This window comes from Protopterus annectens, chromosome 6.part0, assembly GCF_019279795.1.
Source record: "Protopterus annectens isolate FY-2018-M chromosome 6.part0, PAN1.0, whole genome shotgun sequence".
Taxonomy (NCBI): Eukaryota; Metazoa; Chordata; order Ceratodontiformes; family Protopteridae; genus Protopterus; species Protopterus annectens.
Window position 1 is genome coordinate 1,312,688,931 of NC_056737.1, and position 18,274 is coordinate 1,312,707,204.

The 18,274-nt window shown below is 39.7% G+C and overlaps 1 protein-coding gene across 1 annotated transcript in view; it reads right to left on the reverse strand.

The window, feature by feature from the left end:
- Positions 1–859: 859 nt before the first annotated feature.
- Positions 860–18,274, reverse strand: part of RND3 (Rho family GTPase 3) — a 98,984-nt gene continuing 81,569 nt past the window's right edge. The window contains exons 4-5 of the mRNA XM_044074879.1: positions 16,316–16,450; positions 860–2,918 (exon numbers count right to left, since the gene is read on the reverse strand). Of these exons, the coding sequence (XP_043930814.1) occupies positions 2,667–2,918; positions 16,316–16,450 (387 nt within the window). The 3' untranslated portion in view covers positions 860–2,666. The remainder of the gene's footprint in view (positions 2,919–16,315; positions 16,451–18,274) is intronic.

Sequence of the window (18,274 nt, forward strand, 5' to 3'; positions counted from 1 at the left end):
CCAGGACACCAGCACTGTTAACCCACATCTTTCTTATATTCAAAGCAAAGTTTTAAAATGGTTTACCAACAAGACGGACTAAAATTCTACTTTTGTTTGCTGTGCTCTCTCAATATCCATTACCATCATCTGTGAAACATTGCTGTAGGCAGTTGCATTGCTTACATGATGCCATAAATCATTATTACCTTTCCAGTTGCATCTTGTCAGTTGACTAAGCACTTGTGAATATTCAAAAAAAATTACAAGTTGAGGCAACTCCTGCTGAAACTGTTCACATTCCATTCAGAGTTTGCGTGTAGCTATAGAATTACAATTTGTGACCACCATTCCCATAATTTAGGAGTCTCCCTATTGAAATTCCAAAGCCTATAACTGCATGCTCTGGAACAATGAAAATAATAATAATAAAACACCAAAATGAAAGGGGACCAGTAAATGCTGACAATGACTGTTTTTCTTTAATGTTATTTGTTTACATAGGGGTACTCCCCTCCGCATCCCCAATGTGAGAAGTTGCACCATACACATATCCACTACTACCGTAACTTGGAGAAAAAGGGATACTCAGAGACATATCAGTCTCAGAATTTAAAGTGGTTACCGTAAACAATGGCTCATGTTACCTACTAAAACACATAGTTGCTCAATTTGGACTGCTTATGAATGCAAGCGTTGAAGACCTACGAAGTTTGCTTACTGTCACCTTCCTACAAAAACAAAGAAATTGATTCAGCCACAACTTTAGAAAAGCACAAGTGGGAAAACAGCCATACATAAGAGGATTAAAAGCACTTGGAGTACTTAAATCCATGTAACAAAGGGTGCAACTAACTGTTACACACAAAAAACTATAGCATAACTTGTTTAAAATCTTTATTTCAAAGAAAAAATAAACTTCAATAAATACTGCTGAAACAATGACCAGACATACAAACAAGACATTACATTCTGAAAAAATAATAAAATGATAACCTACAGTTTTATAACAATTTTATAACTTAAATTTTTACAATATTTAAATACAGAAAGCACTTATCAGGGATTCTGTAATGCTGGCTGAAGCATACCTATAAACCAGTCTTAAAGGCATAGCTTAGTGTAGGTTGTGAATGGCTACTGAGATGGTATCTTTTTCAGCAAGCACCGGAGTATGATAGTGGTATCTGGTGCTTGCAAGCAGTTCTGGTTATGTTTCTTTTTTGTTCCAAGTTTTTAGTAGAACTTTAGCTTTAAAAACTGAAAATATTTTCTTCCTTACTGAAAAAAGGTTATTAGATGTGCAACAGGTATGTCTGATAAAGAATGAAATGTCTGAACAGGCTAGTTTTCACAGTAAGATTTAGAATGTGAATTTATAGCTCGGCTAAAATATTTGTTCCACTCCAGCAGAATACAATAAAATTGCTTTAAAATGTACGTTATAATATATGTTGTAACCATTTAACCCACATTACTTTTAATAGAGCTAAAGCCAGTAAGAAATAGATAACACAAAGCAATTTCGTGGAGACTGGTATTCTTTCAAATGCAGAGCCAGAGAGAGTTTAACTGGAAATGTAAAAGGAGCCAGTATAAATTTTGTATGTAGTCCTCTGAATAAACACAGTCTGTTGACATTGACTCCAGTGGGAACAAGCCAAATCAAATATGCATTTCTTTTTCAAAATACACCACTACTCAAACACTCGGCTGATTTGTATGCAAAAATCTCTTCCTAACATCAGGTACAAACTGTGCAGTTTAATAAAAATGAAACACGTTTTCCAAGGGTGTACAATACAGCCATCAAGAGCAAACTATCCTACTTTGAAGCATTGCTTTAATAAGTTTCCGTTTCTGAAGCATTGCTTTAATAATGAATTTAAAGATGCTTTATAACATTTTGTGTGCCAATTTTCTGTCATGAGAAGTACCTGCTTCAATTAATTTCATTAATTCAACTGGGTTAATTTTGTTTGCCATTCCAAAATGCACAGCAACGACAGTCCTTCACAACAAGCATAAATTACATATCTGTAGAGTTTTCAGTAATTTTATCTCACTATATTCTGACAGCTCTGCACTGTACCCCTTCCAGTCATGAAACAAAAATCCATCAGTTTAGTTTTCCTGTCATTTACATACTTAAACCCATCTACTAACTGATTTTTTAATTACTTGAACTTTCAGATTACTATGCAGTTTTTCAATAATTTAGGAGTCCCTTGACCATGGCATTTGGAAATAAGTCCGGTACAAAGTAATGCCTCAACAAATGGCTAAAAAAAATCACTGAACAAGAATCGCACATAAATGACTAGCTCTGACAGACAGCAACATAGCTTTTGCAGACTTCTTTATAGAAGCAGATATATCTTTTCACATTAGATGTATTTGTGTGTTTACTTTTGACCCTTTCGGTTCTTTTTCTCCTTCTAGTATCCTGCAAATATTCTGGTCACAGATGTTTTACTTCAAGACCATTTCAAGCCGTGCTCACCCTATGACATGACCCTCAAGGAGATCTCTCAAGTCCGTATACAAGGTAAAGCAAGTCCTTTATAATGTACTCTCAGTGCATACTGTGCCTACGTATGACTGTGAACATGTCGCTAGTCTTCAACTTCCTTTAATCTAGTTTCATGTTCGACACCTAAAAATTATTTTAACACCAGTTTTCAGCTTCACATCACTACACAGCTCTTTGCTTTATCCTTCCGTAAGTCTGATGTAACTGCGGAGAGTTCCGGCCTTCCAGGCATGTGTGAAATTCTCTTTGTACCCCTTTGTGACTTGTTGCGTTTAACGTGTTTGTTTGATTTGTTTACACATGCCAGTGTGGCCACATGAAAAATGTCCCTCACACTGTTCTCAGACTGTAAAGATGAGCATTCTATATAGGTGGCTGCTCCAACTTGTTTGGACATATTTGCGCCCTGTGGAAAGAATAAAAGAGGTAATTAATAATAATGAAATCATATTAGTGTTAGTATGTTAGTAAAGAATGCACTGGTTTGTGGAAATCATCATGTAAAAGCATACCTACAGTAGTTACTGAACTGTAAATATTGGTTTTAAAATAACCCAAATGTAAATTTAGTTTGAAATGCAAGTTGGAACGTAATCAGCTTTGTGAAGTTGCTTTGAAAAGTTGTTACTGTCTTCTGGTCCTGGTCGTCACTGAAAATGTATTTGGACCAATTTACATACTCAGTGAAAGCTAAGCTAAAATAAATAAATAAATCAAAAACACAGCAATACACAATGGCAATGCAACAGTAATATCACATAATCTGAAGCTGCAAACAATTAGAGGCATTATACTTATAATACCTACAACCCCATCCACGCATGACATGACGCAGTAAACACTATATACATAGAAAAGTAGAAAAGCAATGAAGGAACTGTGTATTACATATCATTACCTCTACAGAAACAGTGCCAAACGTGATACAAATAGGATCATAGGAGGTTACTAGACCAATTGCCTCAGCCTAGCCAAGTTCACCCCATGTTCCCAAGGGTGTCTGGTTCAAGCTGACACTAAAATCAGCACCTATTGCCCCTGTGCAAGAAGGACATAGCTGGAACACCTGGGATGAATTTCAAGCTACCCATCCAATCATCTGCTTTGAAATAGGGCCAATGAGGGGCTTTGTTTAACATGAATAGGAAGCTTGTTCCAAAGGTGGGGCAACATCTTTGAGACAAATCTGTCTCTTCAACAAGTTCTGATGTCACATACCAGGTTAAGATCCTTTGAGAGAGAGTGAAAAGTGTGCCATTTGACTTGCGAATGTGCAGCATTTCCATCAAAGCTGAGTCACTGATTCCTCTGTATGCAAGGCACTGGTTGCCTCTGAGCAGTCTGTATGACACAGAGTAAAGTGACAGTGATTTCAGTCTGTCCACATAAGACAGATCTTGAAGACCCTGAATTTTCTTGTTAACACACCTTTGCTGTCTCTCCAATTGCTACAGGTGTTTGGAGAGGAACATACCAAAGGGAGAGTTGTACTCTATTATTGACCTGATGAGGGAGAGTATGGGGGGGGGGGTTACAATCACTTTTTTTTCTGGAGACAATGCTTTTACTTATGAGATGAGCAATATAAAATGCCCTTCTTACCACTGTGGAGACATGGTGACTGAAAGTTAAGGTTGCTGTCAACCTGTGTGCCCAGATCTCTAACCACTGACTGTGTGCTTAGGACATTGCTATTGATGTGGTAGTTTGCAGAAAGATCACCCTTGCTGAAGGGGATGATAAACTTAAGACCATGACTTTGGCACCAGTCATTACTCTGTGTAAGACCTTCTTGCAGGATGTCAACATTGCTACAGGTTTCAATGATTGCTCCCAGTTTGCAGTCATCAGCAAACTTTGTCAGTCACAGTCCTTTAGAAAAGCCTGTACTTTGGAGAAGTAGATTCCAAACAACAAGGGTCCCAGAACCGATCCCTATGGAACACCACTGGTTACCGGTCTGCTGGAGGAGGTGGAGTCCCTTATTTTACTGTATGAGTTCTATCAGTGAGCCAGTTTGTGACCCACCTGACAATACATGGGTTGCTACCCAGCTGGGTGAGTTTATCAATGATGCCTGAGTGGGGGATTGTGTCAAAGAACTTGGCTAAGACTAGGTAGGCCATATGCCCAGATTTGCCCTCGTCTAGGGCTTTAGTGACTGTCTCGAAGAAATCTACTAAGCTTAACAGGCATGATCTCCCCTTGACAAAGCCAAACTGGATGGGGTTGAGCATTTGCTGATTTCCTATATCTTTGTTAATAAGATCCATGATGACTCATTTCATGGCCTTGCACATAAGGCTGGTCAAGCTAATGGGTCTATAGTTCCCCAGGTCCATGGATGCACCCCCTTTGTGCAAAGGGATGACAGTAGCTGTTTTCCATTCCAGTGGGATGAAACAGCTCAGGCTGTTATTGAAAAGCATGCTCAATGGTGATGCAAATTCCTGTTTTAACCCATGTAGAACACAACCTGGGATGTTGCCTGATCTCACAGAGGGTGTGCTTTTGGCCTTGGAGAGGGCATTTACAACCTGCTCCTCTGAGATAGTAGGTGGGGGTCAGATGTTTGTGATGCTTTAGGGCATATATGGCAGGGACATGGGAGTGAAGTTTTCACTGAACCCATCAGACAGCAGATTTGCTATATCCACAGGTTCTATGTAGTACCACTAACTACGAGTTCAGTGCACATCTGGGCCTTACCTTTGGGGTTACAGATGTAACTAAAGAACACCTTGTGGTTAGCCCTAGTTAGGGAAGCTAATTTGGATTCATAGTTAGCTTTGGAGGACTTCACTGGGAGTCTTATTTGGTTGTTTAATTTGAGTTGGGAGTGTTTCCAGTTTTCCTTCCTGCTCTTAGACAGCAGTTTTCTCCTATTGTATAGCCTATTAATGGCAGTTGTCCACTAGGCAGGCTTTTTTTTTCCTTGAAGATCTTGCTTTGGTTCTATCAGGCATGGCAGAGTCAATACAATTTTGCAGGTGCTTGTATAAAGCATTGTGTGAATAACTAAGCATAGGTGTCTTTTCCATCAGTGGGGGAAGGGGCTATAAAGCTATTTATGTCATCATGTAAGAGGTTGTAATTGGCCTTGGAGAAATTTTTAGTGTAATTGTTGCTAAGGGGGGGGGGGGTCTTGTGTTATAGTTACTTTTAGTGAGAGACTGATTTGTGGTCAGATCTCACCAGGGATGGCCACACACTGGGGGTGGTGCAGCAATGTTGGTGAGCACCAGATCCAGGATGTTTGAGCCCCTTATGGTTGTGTCAACCAGCTGGTGCAGAGCACTGGAGTTGAAGTCCAGGAACATTTGGGCAGGTGAGTTAGAACACATAATTTACCCAATCTATGGACAGGTAATTAAAGTCACCCAAAACCAGGGCGTATGGTTGTATCTTGACTGACTCAAGTAGATTCAAGTAGGCTGAGTGGATGTCCTAATTCATGGAGGGGGTCTTACAGCTTGCAATGACTTGAAGAGGGGTCTTACCTATAGTCAATTGCACCTGAAGTAGTTCAAGGGAATCGTGCTGTTTAACCAATCTAGAGGGGTATTTATCTTTAATGAATATTGATACACCACCTATTTAGTTCTTGGTCTGAATGTTTGGAAGGAAATATAACCTGGTATAGCCAGGGTCCTCTCTGCAGCCTTAAACCAGGTCTCAGTGACTGCACAGATGTCAGCATCTTCCAGGGTGAAGACTGCCCCTAATGAGTGCAGTTTCTGGTTTAGACTCCTAGCGTTTAGCAGTATAATCTTAGGGTTGTTTTTAGAGGGTATTTTTACATCGGGAATTTTGTCTTGTCACATTGCCTAAAAAAGGCACTAAGGGGATGGCAAGAGCCTTAGCCAGTAACCTAAATCCCAAGGGTGACAGATGAAGACCATCTCTGGCAAAGCATCGAGGTCTGTCGAGCATGTCATCCCAGGGTGACAGACACAGGATTCCCTTTGAATGACACCAGAAACTAAGCCAATTGTTGAAGTCAATCATGTTTTGTATGTACTGAGGTATCATCCTAGGCGAAGGTAAAATGCTGCTTAAGGCTAAGTCCATATCAACCTGAGACACATAATCTGAGAGCTCAGTGTTGTCTCTCTTCATATAGTCCAGTGAGGTACGTCTCATGTCATTCACAGCAACATGGACTATGACAGAGCCATAACAGTGCCTGTTGTTGAGAGACATGTGTGATGTGGCAGATCCTGGCATCTGAGAGACATCTGACCATGACCTTTTCCTTATCCAGCCTGGTGAGAGGGACATCTGCGTGTCTCACAACTGAGACACATATGACTGAGATGTTTGTTTTTGTGTTATGCCTTAGGGGCTTGACTGGTGAGACACTGGTGTATGATATATTATGCATACTACATTCTGCAGAGGATGTATTGTGTGAATTGTGCTTGAGTTTGTGTTTGGGAGGCCTCTGATGTTTAGGTAAGCTTTTTGTAAGGACCTCCCATATGTAGGTTTATGCATTTTTGGTTTGAAAGGTGGAGGAGGTTAGGTGTGCATGATGACAACCTGCTTAGTATCAGATGTACTGACTGACTGGTGAGCTACAGAGCCTAGATGCTAGGTTCTTGATATAGATGCATCTCTCATAATGAATTTGTGTAGACTAGAAGAAGTGGGTTGTCAGTGTACATTAAGCAATTTCTACATTACCTCATGATGCCATGTCTACCAAGCTGGCTGGAGAAACTGTGGAAAATTGTTCATCCATAATGCTAGGTAAGTTGATGTGGTCAGAAAACAGGGAGAGGACAGGAAGGATCAGGTAAAATAGAGGACAGGACAAGTGGACTAAAAATATGAAGGACTAATGGGTAGGATCTGTGTTGGTACCTCAGGAACTTTGCTGAGTGTATTACCTGTCAGTGAAGGACAATTACAAGAACTCACTGATGGAGCACCAGCAGAACACTAATGGAAAAATTTCAGGCAAAAATGTTTGAATCTATAATCAACAGTGCCCATTGCTATGCAGCAGGGCATGACGCACAAACACGGTGCTATGTAGTAAATAAGCACAACTGATCTAAACAAATTAACCAATAAAAAGCTCAAAACTGAGCCGTGTTCCAGCAACCTTCAATCAGACAAGTTCTAACTGCACACTCCTGCCACTAGGGTGCAGTAGAACCCTCTCCAAATAAAGATGGCCTGATTTAGTGTTCACATTATACAAACAGAGTTAGATTCAGCAGGCCTGAATCTAGTCTATGTTACAGCAAACAAAGTTACCAATTTCAGTGAAAAAATTTCAAATAAGCAGGCACAATAAGCCTCCAGCCAGCAATTCTCAGCTCAGAAGGGCAGACGCTACCCTCTCCTCCCACATAACTGGTCTGAAGCTCAAGTGCTTAAACCAGAACTAAGACACTTTTAGAATAACAGACACATTAAGCCTTCAACCAGCAACTCCCAGCTTATAATGTAAGCTACCTCTCCTGCTACAAGAGTGTAGACCACAAACCTTCCTAATGTAAAACAACTGTCATGAAGCCCAAGTGCTTAAACCAAAAGGCTCTTAAAACTCCAACTAATCAGTATGAATTTTCATAAGTGATTCAATTCCCTACAACAGAGCAGATCTTTTTTTTGTGTTGGTGCAAAACCAATTACTTCGTTCATGACTTTTCTTTCTACTTCTCCAGCCGCATTGCAATGACAGCACACAGAGTAGGTCAGCTGGAACTTTTCTCCAGCCACAACTTGCAAGCTCTCCTGTGGAATTCCCAAGTTCCTCCAGGCCACAGGAAAATATAACAGGATCATAGGTAAATATTAGGCTTTTATTCTGCCAACTATTACAAGCCTAGCCAATAACTAGAGGCCAGAATCAAACCCTGTAACTTGTATCGGAGAGGCAAAAACCCTAACAGTTATACCAACACCACCACCTATGCCAACTTTGCCCCTCCTTAATCCTTATGTGTTTTATGGCCCCTTTCAACAAAACTTGTAAAATATACATATTACAGACAGTGGCAACACAATTTTACTCTATAATGCTTGCCTTAAGTTTACGCATTACAGGCTTTTGAGTACAGGGACTATAGCTGTTGTGGAGGCAACTTAATGTGATTAACATGCCACAGATAAAAAATATGGAATTTGCTACAGAGAAAATTAGCAAACAAATTTAAGATGCTCTAAAGCTGCACACCAAACACGCACAACAATCACAGAGTTTTGAATACGTACATACAAATAGATCAGCCATGGCAAAAATGCCCTTCCAGCCTGCCAATATACCAAAACAGTTATTCTCAACGTTCAGGTTATTTTTTGAAGAAGCACTACTTTAGACATTTTTAAGTAATTCTGTAATCTATTCCATGTAACAGCTACTGTCTCAGAGAACTAATTAGTACACCTCTCATTCCTATTTAGTCTTCTACATAGGCTCTCTGATGATTACCTTCTACTTTTAGATAACCTCATACATTCCCAGAGAAATGCCTTTAAATGCGCTATACACCTGAATAAGGTCTCCTCTTAAATATCTATATGAGTCACTGTACAAGTTCAGATATTTTAATTTTTCATAAAAAACTTAAATTCTGTAACTGCCTTTAACCAGTTGGTTAATATGATTAGAAGGATATGCAGTGTGGGTGTTGCTTCTATGCTCAGAATGGTGTCTTGCCTCCCCTACCTTTACTATTAGTCTAAATACACCGAGTTGTAAATCTTTTTCCAATATTGTGTAGATTTTATTTTTATTTTATTTATTTATTTATTTAACATCTGTTGACCGGGAATGTCCGACTAGGTTCCACAGAGCCTGTTTTCAGCGGAGGCCCGGGGAGAAATGCTCCAGATGCATGTCTTTGGAATGTGGGAGGAAACCGGAGTACCCGGAGGAAACCCACACGGACACAGGGAGAACATGCAAATTCCACACAGAAGGCACCCCAGCCGAGAATCGAACCGGAGAACCTCTTGCTGTGAGGCGACAACGTTAACCGCTGCACCACTGTGCCGCCCATATTAAGCCCAGATTAAGGCTTGCACTCTAATTCCCAGTGCAGTGTCTGCACTTCACAGTCATGGAAAGGTACTTACTGTCTGCCATTAAGAATGTCTCACTTGCAATCCCCAATCAGTAACTTTTAACACAAATTAGCAACAGTAGTGGTTATTCCATTTGCAAAATCTATAAAACATAACAAAACATGGTAGCTGAGCAAAAGTTGCAACTATACAGAACAGCTACTGGAGGTAACCATTCCACAAAGAGAAGGTGTTAAAAACTACTTACTCCAACATACTTTACCTGGCATAGCATAGCTTTCACTTCAGTTGACACTAAAAACCTCTGACTTACTGTCTGCATAATCACTTTGCTACACATTGCGTAATTAAGAGCTTCATAGGCATTTCAAATTAATCTGGTCTAACCATCAATGCCTTGTCAATGCCCCCTCTTTCTCAAGAAAGGCTAGGCCAATTACTTCTGCTGTAAAATTTGAAGGTATCCATCCAGTCATCACGGTTCTGTTAGAAGGATACCACACTGCATTACTTTACCTACAGGGGCAGTTTATTCCTGAAAAAGGGGTAGGTGCTGCACAATGAATCTTTCTGTCTTCAGCACATTCTAGTTATCTGCTACTGAATCTATATCTGCTACTGAATCTATAGGCCTCTCGTGCTGGTGTTTGCTAAGCTATTAGATTTGGAGATACAGTGCAAAGAAAAATATGGTCTCAAATGTCACATCATATGAAGCACAAATTGCCCCTCAAGAGTCTATAAGATATTGAGAAAGGAGATATAGTTTCTATCCCTTCTTGACAGCTCTGGGTCTTTAAACCAGAAATTATCTTGCATAGGAATTGACGGGGCTTCTCTAGTTGTTTGATATGCTGAGTGTAGTATATCCTGCATTGAATATACCCTACATTTCATCTAATCAGTGCTTAAAATAAGGGAATGAGAACATCTTTAGATCTGGCTGACAGACTCTTGGCTATTAGTTTTGCCAAGTAAAATTTTCTGACTACAGTTGTCACATGAGCGAAGGACTGGGAACTGTCAGCCTAAAGACCCATGTCCCAACTACAGTTTCATTTAGTAGTGGAAGTATTGTCTATGCTACATGTTTAAAGGTTGTTTACCAGACAAAATGGTACCACAATTGTTCACATTTAATTTGAGCACATTTTCAGTACACCAGCTATTAAACAAGGTTTGAACTTTCAGAAGTGTGCAGGCGTCAGAGGAGTCTTGACAATAATGCACACACTTAGTCATTAAGGACTTAGTCAACCAGCGGAACTGGTACTCAAGTTTGCAGATCAGGAAAAGTAAATGCTGAAAAAGAGGGTCCCAGTACAGAGCCCTGGGGGAGGGGACACTGTTGGTTACCTTTCAATCCTTCAGATGAGGTACCTGTCACATGAACTACATATAGCTTTTGTCTTTCAGCAAGTCTGCTAGCCATCATTTTGCCACAGGAGGATTTATATTTAAAGCATTTAGCTAACTCACAATACCTATACTGGGTATGATGTCAAAAACTTTGGCAGGGTCATGATATGCTGTCTGAACAGCATGACTACTGTCAGTAGCCAGTGTGACACTGTCAAGGAAGTTAACTAAATTTAGTAGGCGAAATATCCCTTTGATAAAGCTAAACTGTTGAGGGTCTAAGCCAAGCGATATGTAATATGCAATATGTACTCCACTGCACCGACGAATACTTGTTTATGAATTTCATTTTGATCACTGTGGGCTAGCATCTTGGTTTTCTTTCGTTCTTTGTTTTTGATGAAATGTATGGTGCTTCTGCATCTGACACTTGTACTCCATTACTTAGTACTACAACAGTGAAGACAGTGTGCTTCTCAGTTACTTAGTACTACAACAGTGAAGACAGTGTGCTCCTCCATTACTTAGTTCTACAACAGAGAAGGCAGTGTGCTCCTCCATTACTTAGTACTGCAACAGTGAATACAGTGTGCTCCTCAGTTATTAGTACTACAATAGTGAAAACAGTGTGCTCTTTCAGATGCTGCTGGTATCTGTGCTTCTGCTATTTTTCTGCTCTACCATGATTTGTTTAGCTTTGAAGTGATTTGCAAGGTAAGGATGGTTAGAGAAAGTAGAGGGGTTCACTTATGTGTACCGAGATAAGTATGTTAAAAATATATTAACATTAATTGTAGACATGTCTTTCGTGTCTATCATAGTCCATGTGGGTGTAAATGACCTGAGATGTACCTCAACGGACTATATCAAGACAGAAAGCATGGATTATCTGAATCTGTACCTCAGACAGGTGTGTGCTTTGCACTGAGCAGCATTCTACCTTCACTAAGGATGATGTCACAGCATGAACAAAAAAAAAAGATCAACTTTTACAACTGGCTTGGTTTTTGATGTTATTCCATAGAGATTCAATATCTGTCAGCATGGAAGACATGGTTAACAGAACACATTACTTTGACAAGGAGAGTCTGCACCCGTACCCCCACACACACACACACAGGGCTTCTGGATACTGGCTAAAATGTTATCCACTCCCTTAGAGCATTTTTTAAGCAATGACAAATTGACAAACCTACCGACATAGCAAATACAACCCAAAGGAACGTAGAGGTACTACTGCTCAATGCTTATGAGCCTTAACAAGAAACTCCACACCCTACAAGTTCTCCTCACTCAGGAGAATATAGACATCTGTGCCATTACAGTGACATGGTTTAAAGCCACAGAAACAACTGTGGCAGTGCACGGCTTTAGTGCCTTCCACACATTAGACTATCAATTGCACAGACACGGATTAAAGGTGGAGGAGTCTTGATCTACATTATCAACAAGTACACCTCTAGAGTGGTAAAACAGGGTGATCTTGGAGCTCGTCCATGTGCAAACCACCATAGATAAAGTCCCTTACCATAGCCTAGCAATCTGTGCTCCACTGAACCCCAAGTTTACAGCAAACTATGCAGAATTGCTCACAGAAACAATGTACAACCATGTACATGGCTGAATAGAGACTGCTATACATACCACAATTAAGCCCACAAACAAACCACAAAAACAAATTACACTGGTAAAATCCTAACCATAACAGGGTATACAACCAAAGGAAAAAGTCATGGCCAAAATCAGAAAGAGCAATTCTAATAGCGACAAGAGCTCACTTATTAAACTAAACAGTAAACTAAGTGGACTAATTAAATCCAACAAGGTCAGTTATGAGGTCAACATTGCCTCTCAGGTTAAAGGCAACCACAAGAACTTCTACAGCCATGTCCAGTACCTTTAAGGTAACACAACAGTGTGCTGAACCACCTTCACTGAGCCAGGCGATATAGTGAATCTGCTGGAAATTGAGATCAAAGTTCAACCCCACTGTCCCTGCCACCACCTGTGAAATCCCTAGTAGCATAACCCCCCTTCAAGTATTAGCAGTGGGTAGGTCATGGTGGTGCTCACTAAGGTAAAACAAAAAAACACAGCTTTAATGGGCCCCCACAATATCCTGTCTAGCCTACTAAATAGCTTGAAACATGGCCTCAATGGGCCCCCACAATATCCTGACTAGCTTACTAAATAGCTTGAAACACTGCCTCAATGGACCCTCACAATATCTTGCCTAGCCTAAAACACAGCCTCCATGGGCTCCCACAATATCCTGCCTAGCCTAAAACACAGCCTCCATGGGCCCCTACAATATCCTGCCTAGCCTACTAAACAGCTTGAAACATGGCCTCAATGGTCCCCCACAATATCCTGCATAGCCTACTAAATTGCTTGAAACATGGCCTCATTGGGCCCCCACAATATTCTGGCTAGCCTACTAAACAGTTTGAATCATGACTTATCAGGATCACTTGAGAAACTTACAGCCTCAAAACAAGCTACATACCATGCGACTGGAGGACTTTAACAGTTACACTTCTTCATAAAGGTGGACCATTAACTGACACCAGGACTACAGACCTATTAGTCCTACTAGTCTAATATGCAAAGCAATGGAACAAACTATCATGGAAATGATCAACAAAGACAATGGGAATCTACAAATATTGGACCCATTCCAGTTTGGTTTTGTCAAATGAAGGTCATGCCTACTTAACCTGGTAGACTTCTCTGAGAGGGTCATCAAGGCAGTGGATGAGGTGAAAATGTTGCATGCTGACTACATAGACCTGGCTAAGCCATTTGATACAGTACTCCACTCAAGTATTGTTGACAAACTCACTGAATTAGGCATAAATCTCTACATAACACACTGGACTGCCAGTTGGCTCACAGAGAAGACCCAAGAAGTCAGGATTGGTGAGACCACCTCCACCACGAGACCAGTCACCAGCGGAGAACCTCAGGGCTCCATGTTGGACCCGCTCCAATTTGGCATCTCTTTCTTGGTGGTCAAGGCTAATATTAATGGTGTCTGGCTCACCAAGTTCACAGATGTCAGCAAATTGGGAGGTATCAGACTCACCCACAACATTAACATTCTGCAAGAGGGGCAAACACAAAAATGACTGGTGCCAAAGCCATGGATTAAAACTCAATGCCAAGATGTGCATTATAGTTCCTTTTTGGAAAGCATCCACCCAGGTTAATTACTCCACTTATAAAACACCAGTAAGAGTTGACTGGTAGTTAGAGATCTGGGAACATCTGTAAACAGTAATCTGACCTTTGACCAGCAGTTAGTTAAGGCAGAAAGAAAATCATTCTATGTCATCAAACTTACACTTAAAGGCATGGCATCATAATCCATGGAAGTTATGGTAGAACGTTAACTTGACCCTTATCAGAGCCATCATTGATTACAATGACCCTTCTACCTGTACATGACCAGGCATATGCAACAGTTGGAAAATCCATAGAAATGACTCACCAAGAGAATCCTAGGTATTAATACACTGTCCTATACAGAACACCTTAAAGCTATTTCTCTATACCAAGTATCCTACAGGTTAATGAGAGGTGATCTATGCCTGGTATACAATTCATCCTTAGATTCAGTCCTGATGGACCTTTTGCACATCTACAAAATGAACAGTATCTGAAACACCATACCCAAGGATTTAAACTTTTGCTTTTGACAAAAATAGAACATGCTGGTGAGACAGATGTGTGTCAAAGGATCCCTACACTCTGGAATAAGCACTTCATCCATGTGAAGCAGAATCCATCCCTAACCCTATTCAAGTGTACCTTTTGATGACTGGATGGGAAAAATCAAAACTGCACCTCCGATTTATCCCCCATCATCTCTGACAGAGAATTCTTACTGGTGGCCTCTGTCTAATGGACACACTCTCCCCAAAACCTTTAGCAACCTCCTAATTAACATACCCCGCCAAAAAGACAACCATGTTACACAGGGAGACAACTAGGTTGGGTTGCACGGCTAGGCTTATAAAGGCCCTGCTGGTCATTAAACTAGTAACCTTGCTGGTCATTAGACTAGTATATACCTATGAATAGCAATCAGAAGACTGCATGAATAATTTGCAGTTCCCAGACATTTTATTTTATCCTAAACTGAACATAAGAAATGAACTGGTGCAACAAGTAAAGTAGAAGTAAGCAAACGCTCTATGTCCTGTTATCTGTTACAGCAGAAGGACTGAATGCAGAGTATTTTTACATTAAAATATTTACTTCTTAAACTTTTAAAACCAACTGGCTGAAAGTGCATACCGTTCTGTAAAGATGTCTGGTCTAAAACATAACTTTTAAAGTAGTATATCTAAAAATGACATTGTACTCACTTCAGTTATGCTGCAATGAGTATGCTTTGTTTATAAGATATGTTGTAATAAGTTATAATCTAGGCATCCTTGGTGGTGGGTTATTAGGGATTGTTCTACCAATAAAAATATTCACAAACTGTGCCTCTTTCAGCCACTTCCAATACAAATGTAAAAAAAAAATTAGAGGAAAGGACATTTACAGAACTTAGCACCAACTGTATGTTCTGATGATAATATCTAAAACTGAGACAGTTTAGAAGTTGCTTTGTTTCTAATTCTAAGAGGCAGTGGAAAAGCTAAGGAATTCTGATTAGATGCAGATATGACGTTTCAGCCACAGCATACATGCATACTTTATAAAGAGAGAGTATTAATAGGAAAATGAAATGAAAGGGTCACATTTTGATGGCAACATTTGAGTGGTGTTTCAAAAACTTCTGTTTAACAACTTCAGTTTAACTGTTAGTACACAGTATTGTTACCCTTGTTACCCATACTAAAAAAAGATAGAAAAAATGCACATAATTTCTGTTTCATCAGTTGCCATCTATATTGACGGTAAGTGTTTGTACCTGGCAGCTGATGAATGTAATAGAAGTGGGAGAAACCACACTAAATTAATATGCAAATATGCATATTAATAAGCGTCCATGAAATATTGGGAGTGGAGAGATGCCTCTGAATTTCAGGAGTTTCGAACCTGATTTCTGCATCTGATGTTGGGCGGTATGCCGAGTACTATGCATTTTTACTAACTGCGGAGTGACTGAGGCTTAGCAGTCAAAACCATAACTTACAGTATGCTAAACATCTTCTCTATACTCATACAATGACTGGTGCTCCAGTCTGTAGAAAAACTCACAAATGGTTGACAAACCTGATCAGTATACTTTACTACTTTGACAGACTGTTGCACAAATGAATGACTAGATTCCTTAAAAATCAGCAGGCCCAATGTATAAAACATATAAGCTTGAATGACACCTGGTTGCCTGCATTACTAAAACGAACAAAATTATGAATAAAACTGAATGATATATACGCTACATACCTGGTCGTATGACACCGGTGTTTGTCTGTGATTAGAAAGTTCAACTAGCGTACTCAGATCTGTACGAAGGTCAGACTTGCATCCAACTAATATTGTCTTTGTGTTTGGGCAGAACTCCTGGATCTCACCTTTCCACTGTCAAAAGAAATAAAAGTAATTAGCTGAAGAATTTGTCCGCAGTTGTACTGCATATTTAGAGGGTGTCCTCCATTTTCATGTAGCTTCACAAGTGCCAGAAACAAAATCATACTAAGATTATATAATTAAATCTGTTACTTGCATCATCACGTTTAGAATAATGCCAAGCTATTTGTTTTTCATGTTAAGTGCAGTAAGCAAAGCATTTGTACAAGATAATTTATTTTGGAATGCTTTCCATGGACTCTGGAGGCAGCAGAGGCAGGCTGTTGTTTCTAATATGAAGACATAAGACAACCAGAACTAGAAAAGCATATATTTTGAGAAAATAAAATACATGTCATAAGCAAGAAAGCAATTTGTGGGGTTAAATCTTGGCTTCAGAACTGGCCATTATGGAAAATACAGTGAGAAGCCAGACAAACCACAACAAAACTAAATATTTTAGGTTTTTGTGGCACAATACAATTTCTTAAAATTCCTAAAATACTCTATCAACATACATTTTACACACACACACACACACACACACACACACACACACACACACACACACACACACACACACACACACACACACACACACAATTCTCTGCAATTACCAACATACAAACCAACAAGGTCACACAGACAAACCAATCAGTAAACACTAAAAGAAAAATCTAGCCAAGCTAGGCCTTCTACTGTGTGATTCCTTAAAACGAATTGCATTAGAGGTAAAATGGGATACAGTAGACAGTCTATTATCCAAATGTCAACTATCCGAAATGTCAGTTATCCGAACCAGCCTTCCAAAGTTTTCGAGTAGGAAAAATCATAAAGTCTGAATATGCAAACATTATACATATTCACTTGAGCATATTTTGAGCTTTTAGCCAGCATATGTGTGAAAAATAATTTTATTGTCCACTAGAATCTCTGAATAGTTGAAAAGTGTATTCCTGCATGCAGAAAGAACAAGATGAACAAGATTTTTGACATTTTTATATGCTTCAATTATATGTTTGATTATCCGAACAGTTTGCTTATCTGAACTACCATAGATCCCAATTAGTTCGGATAACAGACTCTCTACTGTAAAAGCAAATGACCCCTTAAGAACATCAGGTGTTACAGATATATGGCAGTTCTGAATGTCCATGGCTTTTCTTCCTTTTTAAGTCTGTTATGGATAAATTCAGGGTTTAAAAGAATTTATACATAACAGACTAAAAAGGAAAAAATTCATGGACATTCACAACTGCTGAAACAGCTGAACATACAGCTAAAACTCCCGATGTCCTTGAGGGGCCATTTGCATACATCCCATGTTACCTCTAATGCAAAAGGTTTTAAGGAATCACACAGTGGAAAGTCTAGCTTGGCTAGACTGAATATAAAACTAGAACAAAACATACAAACAAAAACATATAACCAATTTTTGAACATTAACTATATCCGCCTGTGCAAAGGAGTTCTTTCTTGAAAAGCGTTCACTCTTTTATTTACCAAAACAAGCATTTAGCTCTATAGGAATAGCTCTCAAAATTCAACTGCTATAACAGTTTTTCTTTCTCTTTCTCCAGTTTAGCTATTCTCACTTTGAGTGGGTAGAAAACCACAAATTTGTTCCAGGGGGTTCCACCTTTGCCCCTCATTGACAGAGGAGACAGGTGCTAACTGAGGGTTCTTTTTTGGGGATAAAGTTTTGGCTAGGCTTGTAAGGGCCCCAGGGCCATTAGCCTAGTAACCTCCTGTGATCCTGTGAGTCAGCTCAGAGCCAGTGACTGACTCACGGATATAATTTATACTGCCTAGAAGTGACTGCATATTGGTTTGTGT